The 14,949-nt window shown below is 34.5% G+C and overlaps 5 protein-coding genes across 5 annotated transcripts; 2 read left to right on the top strand and 3 right to left on the bottom strand.

The window, feature by feature from the left end:
• Positions 1 to 2,039: 2,039 nt before the first annotated feature.
• LOC123676633 lies at positions 2,040 to 2,741 on the top strand. The gene is made up of 2 exons (XM_045612707.1): positions 2,040 to 2,212; positions 2,273 to 2,741. Exons 1-2 carry the CDS (start codon positions 2,170 to 2,172, stop codon positions 2,512 to 2,514), a joined length of 285 nt encoding a protein of 94 aa, XP_045468663.1. The 5' UTR covers positions 2,040 to 2,169; the 3' UTR covers positions 2,515 to 2,741.
• LOC123676629 (ras association domain-containing protein 4) lies at positions 2,728 to 5,787 on the bottom strand. Its single transcript, XM_045612704.1, has 7 exons — positions 5,428 to 5,787; positions 4,981 to 5,252; positions 4,754 to 4,929; positions 4,293 to 4,679; positions 3,628 to 4,133; positions 3,325 to 3,544; positions 2,728 to 3,272 (listed from the first exon to the last, which is right to left on the bottom strand). Exons 1-7 carry the CDS (start codon positions 5,465 to 5,467, stop codon positions 3,206 to 3,208), a joined length of 1,668 nt encoding a protein of 555 aa, XP_045468660.1. The 5' UTR covers positions 5,468 to 5,787; the 3' UTR covers positions 2,728 to 3,205.
• A 331-nt stretch (positions 5,788 to 6,118) lies between these two features.
• LOC123676631 (persulfide dioxygenase ETHE1, mitochondrial) lies at positions 6,119 to 7,131 on the bottom strand. Its single transcript, XM_045612706.1, has one exon. It carries the CDS (start codon positions 6,995 to 6,997, stop codon positions 6,242 to 6,244), a length of 756 nt encoding a protein of 251 aa, XP_045468662.1. The 5' UTR covers positions 6,998 to 7,131; the 3' UTR covers positions 6,119 to 6,241.
• Positions 7,132 to 7,164: 33 nt separating this feature from the next.
• Positions 7,165 to 8,678, top strand: LOC123676630 (ubiquitin thioesterase OTU1). Its single transcript, XM_045612705.1, has 2 exons — positions 7,165 to 8,148; positions 8,373 to 8,678. The coding sequence occupies exons 1-2, from the start codon at positions 7,426 to 7,428 to the stop codon at positions 8,583 to 8,585; spliced, it is 936 nt and encodes a 311-aa protein (XP_045468661.1). The 5' UTR covers positions 7,165 to 7,425; the 3' UTR covers positions 8,586 to 8,678.
• A 543-nt stretch (positions 8,679 to 9,221) lies between these two features.
• LOC123676628 (major facilitator superfamily domain-containing protein 6-A) lies at positions 9,222 to 14,409 on the bottom strand. Its single transcript, XM_045612703.1, has 8 exons — positions 14,182 to 14,409; positions 12,373 to 12,825; positions 11,813 to 12,079; positions 11,346 to 11,700; positions 10,686 to 11,051; positions 10,217 to 10,468; positions 9,739 to 9,993; positions 9,222 to 9,680 (listed from the first exon to the last, which is right to left on the bottom strand). Exons 1-8 carry the CDS (start codon positions 14,280 to 14,282, stop codon positions 9,582 to 9,584), a joined length of 2,148 nt encoding a protein of 715 aa, XP_045468659.1. The 5' UTR covers positions 14,283 to 14,409; the 3' UTR covers positions 9,222 to 9,581.
• Positions 14,410 to 14,949: the final 540 nt, after the last annotated feature.

Raw genomic sequence — 14,949 nt, 5'->3', positions numbered from 1 at the left:
TATCTAAATCTCTAAAACTGGAGCATAATCAATGTCTAAAAGTACTAAAATGACTTTTATTAACTAAATAACTGATATGAAGCCTCCTGGACAATAATAAAAAAAGGATTGAAATGAAATAGTAATCATTATAATATAATTTTCAAATAGCTTTTGAATAAATATGAATATAAAAGATAGGTGCAAAACGTGAATGGGATTTTTGTTTTCTTCTACATAATATATGCAAAATTGTCGTTGTTTTCCTGGGCATTTAACATTTTATTCATTAAATTTCCATACTTGAGATCCATAATGCATTCCATTGAACTGTCTTGTCTTGTAGCACATGAATGTTAAAAGTCTCACACATATTATAATCGTATGGTTTGGGGAAATCTCCTGAATTTGTTATATGCTTGGCAACGTTGAGCGGGATCTACTCTCATCTCTTGTTTTCATACAGGTACCGCTGATAGGTGAAAGGAGAAATTGCTTTAATTTCGTATGATGGTAATGGACATAAATGAGGTTGTTCATGACTCATTGAGTTATTTCATCGATTACTATCGCAGCCTTGTCAAGGAGAGTTGAAAATTGTCCATTCTTTTGAAATGGGGTAGTTCGATATCATTGATAACTGAGAAGCACAATTGTTTGCGAAAATAATTTGTGATTTCTCTCAATGCGAAAAATGTATGAAAATATCAATATCGATCAATTGCAAAGCAAGTATAAGAAGGTTCCTTATACCTATTCTAGTTTAATATTCGTAAAATTACATCTTAATTCTGAAATTATGGATGTATTCACCAAATTATTACAATAGTAAGATGAAAAAATTGTCACTTCTATAAATAATTAATCTAAAACTACCTATAAGGCAAGAAAAATTCTTACCGAACCATCGCATAAGAAATCGATATTCAGATTTTCTGCGAAACATATTTTTCAAATGTTATAATGTAGCGCATCCACCATATAAACCAAATAAAAAAAAATCCTTTGCACCTGTCTTGTGTTCAATAGAAGAAAATCACTTTGTAAATTAATCTTCCCTTTCTGAAGTTCAGAGTGAAATAAAACTATAGCTGACGTTTCATGTTATAATGAAAAGGATATTATAAATCGAATTTGAGATAGTTGAAATTTTCAACAATATGAATGATTATAACAATATTCATTTGATAATCAAACGAAGGTTTTTTAACAATTAGACAAAGAACCGAATGATATCATCATAATTCATTAGTAGTTTGGATAAGAATAAATGATTTATGTGAAATAAAAGTTCAAAGTACTTCTAAGGTATTGAAAGCAATCGAATTTTTTTAGATAGAGTTTTAGCATAAAAGTGAGGTAGTAATATTAAAAAGCCATTCCAAGAATTACATAGAGTGAGCTTAGTTCTCCCTTCTCTGAAGTTTTTTTTTCAGAAAATGAAATTTTCGTCGACTATAACTATAGTCCTTTGCCTCCTTGGCATTGAAAATGTTTTTGGCTTTTCCTACGATATAATAGACGGTCAGTGTAATAATACAGAAAGTTTGAACGAGCTTTTCCATAAAAGAGTGAAAAAAGGTGGAATTATATTTTGGACTGCCTACTCAAAAGTAAGTTGATTCTATTTATTTTTTACATCATTCTTCCTTACTTGGGTATTTCAGATTGAATATTACGGAGACACGGTTATAACTTGTATAAAAGTGGTAAATACTTGGAGAGATGGAACAGGAGGCAGTGCTAGAATAGTTGAGGGTGGTGTGGGACATTATTACGCAATAATAGAAATGCATTCGCAGTTTTGTCGAGGTCTTTCTTTCGATATTCGCATATATGCACAAAATTTCAAAAAATACATTCGTTAGATTTTTAAGAATCAAATATAAACCAAATGTATAGTATGTCGATCTCGTTTAGCAATATAGATTATCCATTTGTTATTATATATTAAAGTTTTAAATATATTTTCATAAATAAAAACGTATTCTATTTTTCATGGAACCCAACAAATATCAATCAATACATGTACGTCAAATTCAAAGTTCTATGATGCTATTGAATTCTGTACTTTAATTCGACATTGTATTATGACATTTTAAATATCGGTAGTTGCATAACGTGGGAAAAAGTATTTTTCTTTCACATATAAATTGGGTTGTGTCATAATCTAGATTGGAAATTTTGAAAATGCAATCTTCCAGACTTTTATCTCGTTTGCTGGTGAGGCAAGGTGAGTGACATTTGCAGCAGGTTAAAAAAATGGTTCAAACTATTTCTTCTCGAATTTTAGCTACCAGAAAATATTCCTCAAAAGCAAATTTCGATATCCCATCAATGAATGAACTGCCAACACCTAAGGGTGATTGGAAGACCAATTATGATGCAATGAACAGACGGTATACACTTCATTTGCTATTAGGTGTCGGTGTCTTTGCTGGTACCTTAGTTTTTGGCAAAGCTGCAGGTTACCTCGAATTTTACGACGATATTCCTGAAGAACCAGCAGTCATCAAAAACTATAAAGACTTGTAAATGTGTATGTTAGTTAGAACATAATTAGTTGTAATTTGAGTAATCCATTATACGAATGGTAATAATATTTCTTATTATGTCCTTCTCTTTTGTTGAAGTAAGTGGAGTAGTCAAATTTGTAGATGAGATAGTTACGACAAGATCGTTGATTCGTGGTGGTCTAACATGTTGTTTGAATTAATTGTTCAAGGATTTTTAAAAAAAAGAGTAATAAACATTCAACAATTGTTTAATGTATTTCCATAAATTTAATTTAAGTAGAAGGAAACTGCAGGATGAGAGATTGATTAAATATTCTCCAACAAATAATATACCGTTTATACAATACGGTGAGATTCTGTAAATTCTATAATAAACAAAATTAATATATAATAACAAAGATTAAAAATAATAAAATTTATCAATTTTAAAATCAGATTTCAACTGGACATTATTAATACAGATTTTTTCTTTAGTTAGATATAGAAGCTAAGTATAGTGAAAAAATTCATTAAATGACTATTTAAAAGCACTTATAGTAAATTAAAGTAGTGAGCTCCAAATAAAAAGGAGTTCAGTTACTGAATTAAACTAAAATATAATTTAGAAAATTTCAAATAACTTTAAAATAAAGTTGGTATATGGTAAAACCAAATTTTGATTTCAAGCATAGGTAATTAGGCGAGCCCTTCCACCAAGACCTACAGAAAATTTAGAGTCCTGTGCTAGTTTTAAAGTCTTGCATCCTTAGTAAGATTCTTCTTTTCTCCTCTTTATACCTGAAAATTAGACAGTAAAATGAGAGCCTCATGAAAAATTTCCAAAACTTACTTCTCTTTTAACTGTGCAACTTCTCTTTCTTCTTGAGAATAGTACTGATTCAAAATAGCTCTACATTCTGCCAGAGAAAGGTTCAAGAACTGAGCCACTTCGTTACTGACTTCAGGGGTTGTATGACCGTCCATCAAAAATAATTTCGCTATATCTTCGTGAGGTCCACTGATCACCCTAGCGCACAATGGAGATTCATCATCTTTCAGTCTTCGTTGTTCTACGAGAAAAATTATTCCAATGATATAATGCCAAAGGCACTCACTTAGTGACATTTTTCAAGTCCCAGCACTCAGAACTCACCTCCATTATCTCTGATCATAAACAGAGCAAAATTGCTTGGATCGCTCTCGACCTTATACTTTTCTAGGATGAGATTAATAACCTCTTGAGTGTTCACCAGAGATGTTATCCAAACGCTCATCTGACTACCGTGTGGAGGGGTGAAAAAGCTGGTTTCTCTATCGTAAAAATGCCCATTAATGGAGCACCTTCGTTTCACCTTGCTTCTAGATAAACGCTTTCCAGGTCTACGTCTGATAGCTGTTGATCCTTTGGGTCTACGGATAACCTCTTCTGGGGATTCGGACATGGTTGAAATGTCAAAACTGGCCACTGAAGACCTGTCAAATTCTGGAGACTGAGAGTCTCTGGCCCTACCAATGCAGTCCGGACCTGATCTAGAACGGTTCAAGTGGTTGCTGTTCAGAATCCAACTGTCGTCTTTCGTTACATGTTTGGGGTTGTCGGAGGGAGTTTGGATTTTCGGAGCTGCGATGCTTTTGCTCGAACACTCGGTATCAGTTGGACTGAAACATTTTGGTTTCATAAAATTTACAGAGTGAGATTTTTCAAATAATTTATTAATTTTACCAAAAGGTCAATAATTTTTCAGTGTCAAATAGCCTATTGAAGAGATAATTGCCTTTGGGAAATTTTTTTAAACCAGCAATCTTTTCAGTCCTCACCTGTGATTTTCTTTACTACCATTCTCTCCGCTCAACTGAGAGGGTAAAGGCAAAGGCATCGTTTGATACAGCTTCTCGGTTTCACTGACCCTTCGTTCAACCTGCAGAAGGTCATCCAGTTCGTCCCATTCCATCTGTTTCACGTCTAGTTTCGAAGGTAAGGTAACACTTTTGTGGAATGAATTGTGCGGTGGGGTTGTAGGACTGTTTTCAACAGTGCTACTGTCTGTTGAATCACTACCACTTTCTATACCTGTGTCACATCTGCTAGTATCGAAAGAGTCCACGGTAGACGTGTCTGATGCAGTAGATAAATCGTTGTAGCTAGTATCTCTTGAGATATTTTCAACATCATTTTCAGAATCTGAATTTATGGATGATGAATATCTAAACAAGATTAAAAAAGGTTGTTTTACAAAAAATATTAAGTGTACTGAAAAATAATGAATCTTGGTATTTACCTGCATGAATTTCTCTTTCTAACAGTAACAACTGTTCGTTGATCATCGTTTTCCTTCAAATGAATAACACCCTGTACTCCCCAATATATTCTTAAGGGTCCTTCAAGTATCAATCGACCATTTACTTCTCTACTTCTTATTTCTCCACTTTTTCCTTCATGGAACTGATTGTAGCTCTGAACAAAAATTTTATGAAATACTTATGAAAAAAAAATGGTCTATATTACCTTTAATTTAGAGTTCATGACAGATCTGGGCGGATTTGATGGACCATTGCCAAGTTTAGAAACATCTTTTATTGGTCCAAAGCTTTTATGGGATTCCACCCTTGTTCCATGTCCAAAAAGTTGGGGCCCAAAAAGGGCACCATAGCAAGGGACATGGCAATAAGGTACGCCTTTATGTTCTGCATGCTGACCAGGGTTTAATCTTTTTCCGCATTCTTCACATCTTAGACATTCTGGATGCCAATTGTAGCCCAAGGACTGCTTTCGCTCAGCTTCAAAGTATTCATTAGGTCAATTTTCATATCAATTTGAAGAGAAAAAATATTTTTCAACTATTTTAAAAAAGAGTTAAAGGTACAAAATTAGAGCTAAACTTGAACCATACTATTTATAAATTCCCAGCAAAATTTTAAAATTATTATAAGGACAAAGAAACATTCAACATACCAAAATAGACAGGTTTTCCACACTTATGACATTTCCACATATTTACTATGTGTTTAATGAATACTTAGGCTGGAATAAGACACTAAACGATTTTAAAAATTGAGAACAAGGCACAAAACCCACACAAAATGATCAAAGTAATATCATTGCAGGCTTTACAATGATAAACCTTACTATGTAAGGTATGTTTTTAGCATAATATTCTAGATATCCCAAATTTTTCAGTTCGCTAACAAAATATTTAAAAAAAAATGGGTTGATCAACACGAAAAATTCTTTTCCATTCTCAAAAACCAAAGTTCTATTCTGCCGTAAGCAAAGCAGTCAACCCTGTAGAAGTCAATGATCTCAAACATTTATTACACTTCTGGAAAATTATAGTTCAAATGTGGTAGTTCTGATGATAAGCGGAATCAAGTTAATGTTTTCTATGGTTTGGTTTGAATTTTCCAATATTATTTTCATAACAAGTTATATTGCAATAATAATTTTTTTTTGAGTTTGTAAAACTTGAAAATCGATAGAAACAGGTATGTATACCTTCCCTATTGATGAATTTGAGCACTAACAATATACTAGAGTAAGTAAAACCCAATTTAGGGACAGTTTTCAAAATATATCCATGTCAATGAAATCCATGGATAGTATATATTTTTTCCCTTCAATATTAAAGGTAATTCATTTTAATGAAAACAATATAAAATTTTATTGTTATAATTACAATTATATATTATTTGTTCTTAGAATTACGTTTTAGTAAACGATCTTTCAACAATTGTTTGAAAAATATGCTTATATAATTTTTATCACTTCTCTATTGTACAATATTTTGAGAAATATCCTCAGGAATATCATGTAATCCACATACTTTGTTTGCAGGTAAAGCTTTATCAATCTGTTTTGGATATCCTAAATTCAAATTGTTCATAATATCAATAAATTCTTCCATATTTTTTGTTAATCTAGAATTATATTTGATCTCTTCAGCAATGGTGGAAGACATAACTCCCCTGTAATCATGCGCAGGGTAAACCACAGTTTCGTGTGGTAAAGTGAATAGTTTAGAGTGAACTGATTTATAAAGAGTTGCGGGGTTCCCTTCTTGGAAATCCGTTCTACCACAGCCTCTTATTAGTAGAGCATCACCAGTGAAAACCATTTGTTGTTCTTCACAGTAATAAGAAACACATCCATTTGTATGACCAGGTGTAGAGAGTACTTTTAGACATATATTTCCTAATGAAAATAATTCTTCGTCTTCTAAATGAATATCGGCTTGTGCCCCACTAGCTTTGGAGATCACCGATTTGCAACCTGATAATTTTTTCAAGTATCCAGTTCCTGTTATGTGATCTGCATGCATATGAGTGTTGAGTGCATAAGATAGCTTCAAACCGAGTTCCTTCACTAAATTGAAATCTCTTTTTGCATGCTCCAGCACGGGATCTATAAGTATACATTCTTTCTTTTCGAAATCTCCTAGTAAATATGTATAAGTACAGCTAACACTATCCAACAATTGTCGGAAAATCAAACGGTTTTTGTGATTAATACTTGTTTTCACAGCCATTACTTCAGAGGAAAATCGTATGATTTATTGGAGTATTCATTATCACTTGGGAAATTTTGATGTTTGTTCAATTACTCAGAGGTCAAAGTTTGAAATTATGTATTATACTTTATTATTGTAAGTGTGTCAGTGGGTTATTTGAAAGGAAAATAAGGACTTTTGGTCTACCATCATTTGTAGGAAATATAATTAATTCTTTCATTTTTTTCTATTATTTAGCAAGAAATATGAAGTAATTTTGATTCACCAAACATAACAATATTCAAAGTTCAAATTGTGGATGTAATTTTATTTCTACTTTTTTGCAACATAGAAATTCGCGTAGTTTTTTCGCAACTATCGTTTTCCTGGGAAAATGCTAGGTTATAAATGGATCCGTCAAAAAAAATTACAAACTTCCCCTTCACAAAGGTTGTAATGCTATCAAAATGTCAAGTTTCGCCTTAAGGGTAAAATCCAAAAGTGGTCATCATATCATTAACAATTTACTGCCTGGTAGCACAATTAAAGAACTGAAGAGTGAATTGGCTTCACTGACAAATATTACTGCACACTCATTACAAGTTCTTAGTGGTTTCCCTCCCAAGTTATTCGATATTACCAATGAAAACCAAACATTAACTGCCAGTGGCCTTACCTCTGGCGAGACTCTCATAATTGAAGAGAAATCTCAGAGTAAACAAGAAGAGGAATTTAAGATGAGAGCGTCATCGTCCGAATTGTTGCAGGCAATAAATGAACAAGAAAACTGCCAGGGAATACTTATAAAGCATGTAGTGCCTGCCGACAATTCTTGCCTTTTTAGTAGCTTATTTTTTGTACTCAATAGAAAAATTGACGATTCGGGTGAAGCAGTCAAATGGTTCAGAGAACTAGTGGCTGAAACAATATCAAAAGATACCGAAAATTTCTCGGAGGCTATTTTGGGCAAGCCTGTCCCCGAATATTGTTCATGGATTAAAGAACCTACATCATGGGGAGGAGCTATAGAACTTTCAGTCTTGGCCAATCATTATGGTATTGAAATTGCTGTTGTAGATACAATGAATGGCATCATTAATAGATTTGGAGAAGATCAAAAATACCCTGTCAGGGTCTATTTGATGTTTGATGGTATACATTATGATCCACTCTATATGGAGAATTTTAAGGTAAGCTTCTGTTTTTTTGTTTGACTGTAATATTCGTTTGTTACTGAACAGAGCTTAATGATAAAACTAAATTATTATTGCTATGTTAGGTTGTAAATACTCTAAATCACTTGCAACAAATTTAGGGCTTCAAATTTTATTTAATGATTTAACAATATTTTTGAGTTATAACCTCAAAGTAATATCTATCTCATTATGTAATTTTAAATTATTTATTTTTTCAGGATGGTGACATCAAAACTATGTTCCAAAGTGAAGATGAAACAACTTTGAAACATGCTGAACAATTGGCTAAAGATGCTAAATCAAGTAGACAATTCACAGATGTTGATAATTTTACATTGAAATGCATGGTTTGTGGAATATTATTAAGGGGACAAGTGGAAGCGCAACAACATGCCAAAGGTACGGGTCATGCCAATTTTGGGGAGGTTTAATTTATTTTTCTTGAAATTTGTAAACTGAGTCTTTTAATCAAATTTTTTACATACTGTTATTTGGCTTGATATTAAACTACCATCAAAATATTAGATGCGTTATTGGCCAAATTGAATCCTCTCCAAATAATTTCCATACCTTCAGGTATTTTTGTCCAATTAAATTGTTTAGAATAAACTTGGGGAAATTGTATAATAATTATCTGATCTCTTCGAAGAAAAATATTTATTTCATTTTACATAACAGTTTAGTATGGTGCTTCTATACATATAAATATACAATGTTTTTAAACTTTGAAATGATTGTTGAACAATCACAAAAGTTCAAAACTATTTAATAATGTGCAGTTATTTAACATAAAATACAACAGTTGTCTTTTATAAGATATGTATGGGCTAAGGATGTCACTTTGATTTTCCTAAATTTTTCTTATATATATACGATTATATTAGAAAATAAAACACTTAAAATTTCTTATTAAAAACTAACTATTTCGAATACCCTCATAACAACCTGGTTCGGTTCTAGCAGACTATTTTACTTGAAGCAATGCTTAAATGAATTAAATCACAGTCAAAAAAATACTAAATCAGTTGTTACATCTGAGCTTTTTATTTTGAGTTATACATTTATACGAACAGCTTTCGAATATAAGCTGGTCTTTTATTGCGAATCGTTCGTTAATATTCATGAAAATCAAGTCATGCGAAAAGTGTTACTATGCATATCTAAAAATAAATCACTTATAAATATAATCCATTCGATATTTTTGTAAAATGATATTTATATTACGATTGTTCCACTGTTGATTTCTTTGATTAGTTATGGATATGGTAGAACGCTTTTTTTGATATTTTAGTTACTTCTCCCAGTCGATTATATACATTGAATATGCTGTGTACAATATTAAGTCCGATATACCTATTTTTTCTTTTTACTTTTTCATGTTAATATCATTTTGTATGTCTTCGTTAAAAAGTGTTTAAACAACCTCATTACCAAGCGTAACTGGAATTGTTCATGTTGTTGGAGGGTTGTTGCTGTTGCAGTGTTGTATAAGCTGAAGGATATGACGGCTGTTGCTGTGCTGGTTGCTAAAATTCAACAATAAAAATGTTTACAATTTTTTATCATGATATTATAATCTCTTACCTGATACGCATAATGTTGTTGTTGGTTGGTTACGTTGTTTTGTGTGAAGGGATTCGCCCCGGGAATATCTAAAGTTCCCCCTTGCCCCATTTGATAGGTAGCACCATAACCGTCTTGTTGGGCCATTTCGTGGAGTTTGGTGCTGGATAAGGCTCTTGGTATAGGGTTACTTGGTACACCGTGTGGTGCCAAATGGGAAGTTTCTTCAGCTACTTGTCTTGGATCTTCTGTTTGAGGTAGATCAGAAACAAAGCCCTGAGGAAAACAACAAAATGTTCATTTTCTATGGAGTACCACAAGGAACTGTGTTGGGTACCTCATTTTTCATTCTACAAATAAGTACAAACGTATAAAAGTACAACTGTTGGCTGATGAAAATACTATATAAAATGACAAATATTATAGATGAACCACTTATTTCAAATTAATGTGAATAAAACAAAAGCCATGAATGTTATGGACAAAAGTTAGTACATACCTGGTCTACCCGATAGAAGTTGATGAAAACGAATACTCCAAAAACGACTAAGCAACAGATTCCGTAACCCCTGAATGTAGCTGTCGATCCGAAGTTACTAACAAAAATTCCACCAATGACAGCTCCGCATCCTCTTCCGAGGCCATGATGGATGCCCTGTAGAACACCCTGAGCAGATGACCGAAGATGTGGAGGGCTGTTGTGGGCTATGTAAGAACAACAAGCGGCCCAAACTGCAGCATGTGTGATTCCCTAAATAATCCATAAATATACTTACACTTACAATGAAGTAAATGAGAAAAGCCCTGACGTGAAGTCAGGAGCATTTGAGCGCTCGTTAATTCATGTGCTAATTGATCCATTGGAGACTTCATATTTACAATTCTGTGGTCTCCAAGGACATATACAATTTTGACGAAATATTTATTAATCTTGATCATGCTATTTCATTGTATTAAAACGATGTTACCTGCATGAACTCGAAGGGCAACACCCACCAGGGATTAGTCAGCCAGGAGATGTACAAGAACCTGAGGGTGTTACCGATAAGGCCCAAGCACAGAACCTTGACGTGCCCCATCTGCCGGATGAGTCTGAAACTGAAGAAGTAGGCGAATATTTCCGATATGTGGTTGATCACTGAGGCCACACCGAAGAGTGTCGGTGTCCCTTCGTAGTCCTGAAGGTGCCAGAAGAGGAATGTGAAAATCAGGCCTATTCCGAAGCCCATGAACCATGCAACAAACAGGAAGGAAGCGCATTTGGGATTCTTGAACTGTTCTAGTACGGTGACCCATTCAGGCATCTCTCTGGTGGTTTGAGCGAAGACTTTGGTCTGGGAGAGAATAAAGAAATGTTATTTTATTTTATAGCTAAAAGAAATTGCTTCATATAGATTTTTTTCCAAGGAAGGATTACAAACAAGATATATTTAGTCAGAGTAGATCTAGTGAACCTTAGAAACCTATTAGAGTTAAATAAGACGTCAAATATCTTCTCCAGAATTCTGGAAGAGCTTTTCCCAAATCAGATATCATATACACAGTTTCACCACGTGATGTCCTTCTTCGCCAACTGAAGACGTGTTGATATTCAACATCCTAGTAACTGTTGAAAATCATCTGCTTACCTTGTCTTCCATTGGAGGAACTGCGGAAGCTCTGGTGTCTGCCAAGGAAGGCAGATGGAGCTGCTCTGCCAGCTGCGCTTGCAGCTGGTCCTCGTGGGTCATTGGAGGCGGTGACCCCTGGTGATCTTGTTGCACTTCTTTTTCCTCCACGTATCTGAAGGTGATCTGGGATGCGCAGATCATCGCTGCGCCCATCAGGACTGAGAAGATGGCAAAGCAGATGGTGTAGTTCTTCTCCTTCTTGTCAGGCCCGCACGGGTGGTTTGGGAAGGCTGTGGAATGATCCAGGGCTATCCCAACGAAGAACATGGCAAGGCCCCAGCCGAGAGAGCCGAACATTCTTTGTTGGCCGTATCTAAAAGAGAAAAAAATGCTCGACGTTTTTATTGGTTGCTGATTTTATTGCAACAAGTAAGTTACACGGCTTTAGCTTAATTAGATATCAGATTAAAAGGTTTCTCTCTCACCTGTCTGCATCTTCTCCCAGTATAGTCAAAACGGCAGAGTCGGCTAAGGTGATAGCTGGAGCGCTGAAAAATTCTCCTATAGCTACTAGTAGTAAAAGAAGGAAGAAGGTTTTTTGTATGTCTTGCATTCTGTAGACTATCGAAGATATGATCGGTTGGACCCAGGTCTGGTGTTCTTTGGGCTCGTAGTTTTGGGCATATTCGACGCCTATTGGTGATTGTCCAGCGCTTAGTATAGGCATGGTAGATCTGATGACTCTTCTTAAACTGAAACGATGAAATGGGTACTTTAAAGTGAGAGAGAAAATAAAGTTAAGTAAAGCATTTTTGGAGGGTTAATATTGGAGAGTACATTCTCCAGGAAAAGGTGACTGACATCAGCCTCTTATTGTTGCTTTTGCATAGAGTAATTTTTGACTTTTTTCTTGGATAGAAGAAATTTTTGTTAAAAACACTGAGTATATACAAGACATTGTTTTACCTAAGAAAGGTGTATTATTACAATTAAAAAGTTACTATGGTGTTATTATAGTTATTTTATCTTCCTTATGGTAACTTACGGTTCCTCATTCCCATCCAACTCGTTGAACCTCATCCTAGTAGACCTGTCTATAGGTGTGGTCAATATAGCCGTCCTATTCTTAATTTCCATGCAAGAGGTAGCAGGTGGTTGTATAGACCCTAAGGGCAGGGTGAAGAACACCCAGGCACCCAATGAAGCCATCAGGAGGATCTTTCCTTTCTTCCATCTGTCGGCCAGACTGCCCCAGAAAGGAGCAGAAAGGAATTCCACAAAGGGTCTTATGCCTATGAGGAATCCACATTGAGTGGCGTTCATCCCCATCTGTTTGAAGTAGACTCCCATGAGGGGAAACAGGGAACCGAAGGCGGCGAAAAAGAAGAAGTAGAAACTCTTTATGGTTAACAGTTCCTGGTCCACGGGACCAATCAGGGCCTCTACTACGTCTGACCTGCCTCGGATCTTGTGCGTTGCTTCTTTTGGTTGGGGGTACCTGTGAAAGGAGATTCTTTGTTTGATATACAGGGTATTCATGCTTTTTTTTCGTATGGGTCACCGGTTTTTTGGAAAAATTCCATAAAAAAAAACAACTTTAATACATTATTAAGAACCATCTTATAATAGATACTTTATTGAAGAAATTAAATATACTCGTTAAAGTTAATCGATAAATTGAGTTATCCAAAGGTTCAGATGTGTAGTTCCTAAACAGAAAAAAGTAGTTCTGATCTGATCGAGTTTATGATAAGGCCCAGTATAAGTATGTTGAAAATTTAAAAACTTCCTATAAAAAAAACATTCAATTCGAAATAGACTACTTTGAATGCAGAATGTTGTTCTTTCGTTCATTTGGTGATATTACATATATTGAAAGAGGAAAAATCGAACCTTCTAATATTGAATTTATTAGTTTTGTATGCCTTTTTGTTTTTTGAAAAAGTTGTTCCAAATTCTGCTTTTATGCCATAAATATTCTTTAATTTTAGACATGAGCAATCATAAATCTATTATTTAATTCTAAAATAATAGTTTATGTGAAATTTTCTGGAGAAACTACATAAATACTACTTTGAACTTCACGCAGTACATTTCTCAATTTTTTTAGGAATAGGATATTCCTACATGGATAATTTTTTCGATAAATTCTTATTATAAATTCAGAAAAATAATCGGACAAAACGAAAATGTAAATAGGGATTTAGAAAATACTTGTAACCTAGGCTTAGGAAAATCCAAAGTTGGTTTTAGTGATTTTAGACCTATCTTTATGCTGTATCACTTCTCACCAGCATGTTGCCCAGCACATGAGCAATAAATAATGATTCATCTGGTGATAAACTAGGTATCGATTTAGAATTCACAATATTATATAAAATCCGCTAAAACTGTCATATTATTATATAAAAATTGAACAATTAAAACATATTGTTACGAAGAAAGAGCTCTACAAATTAAAGAAGAGTTTGAAGATGATATGGTAATGATACTGGTCAAAAAGTAATTTTTACTCTCCTGTTTTTTAAGAATTCAGCAAGTAGCGCAAAGTCTAAATTTCAACTATTAATTTTAAAATAAATTGCCAGATGATACCAAACAGCAAAATGAAAAAAAAAATTAAAGAACTGGCATTTCCACAAAGAAATTACAATCTGGATGAATCTCAATCATTTTCGAATGTGCTGTCCGTTTTACTCAAAGTATTTGTGACAAAATCATTTTCGTTCAATTTCGACAAGCAGTGAAATTATCTACGATGGATCTTTCTCATAAAAAATTAAACTATGGTGGTCCATAATCAAGCATCAATTTTTTTTTTCTGAAACAACGGCTGGCAAGACATCTTTCTTACATGGAGGGATCGACTTCTCCGAGGGCCTCTGGGTCGACCATGGGCCGGACCCCTGGTTGGGGCAGTGGAGCCCCCGAATATTGGTTATCCCTGCCTTCCATTGGGATCACCAGACAAACACCACAGCCACTACCAAAATCGATGGGACTCTGCTAGCTGAAAGTGGAAGTTCGGATCGATACCGAGGTGGCGCAGTAGATTACAACGGCGCCAGGGGCGTAGATTTGGGGGTGGAAGGGCGCGATTTGCAACCTCGACTGTTTCTGAATTGATGCAAAAATTGTTTGGGTAATAACGTCCAGAAACAGGATAGCGCCATCTCGGTTAATTTTCAAGATGAACTGAAAGTTGTATTGTCATTTAGATGTTCCTCACGTCATGTGAAAAACCAACTAGACCACTGTTGTTGAGCTTGAAAGATTTTAGCATATTTGTGGATAATGTTTCGAAGGAGAAATGTGTGAAAATCTTTTTAGAGATAAAATAAAGCAAAGTAATTTCTACAGGGTGTTTTTTTCGAGGTATATAACTTTAAGTTGGCATTACTGTTCAAGATGGCGACTGATTTAACAGCTGTCAAGTGATTTATTCTCAGTTTGGTTTGGCAATTCATCATGAATAGACTCAAGCCTGAACAACGCTTGCAAATAGTGCAATTTTATTTCGAAAATAATGGTTCTGTGCGGAATACGTATCGCGCACTACGTCCATTAGCGATGAAGTGCACTTCTGGTTGAACAAACAGAAACTGCCGCATTTGGAGTGAAG

This window comes from Harmonia axyridis, chromosome 3 (assembly GCF_914767665.1).
Source record: "Harmonia axyridis chromosome 3, icHarAxyr1.1, whole genome shotgun sequence".
Lineage (NCBI taxonomy): Eukaryota > Metazoa > Arthropoda > Insecta > Coleoptera > Coccinellidae > Harmonia > Harmonia axyridis.
This window is presented reverse-complemented; position numbering and strand designations above follow the sequence as displayed.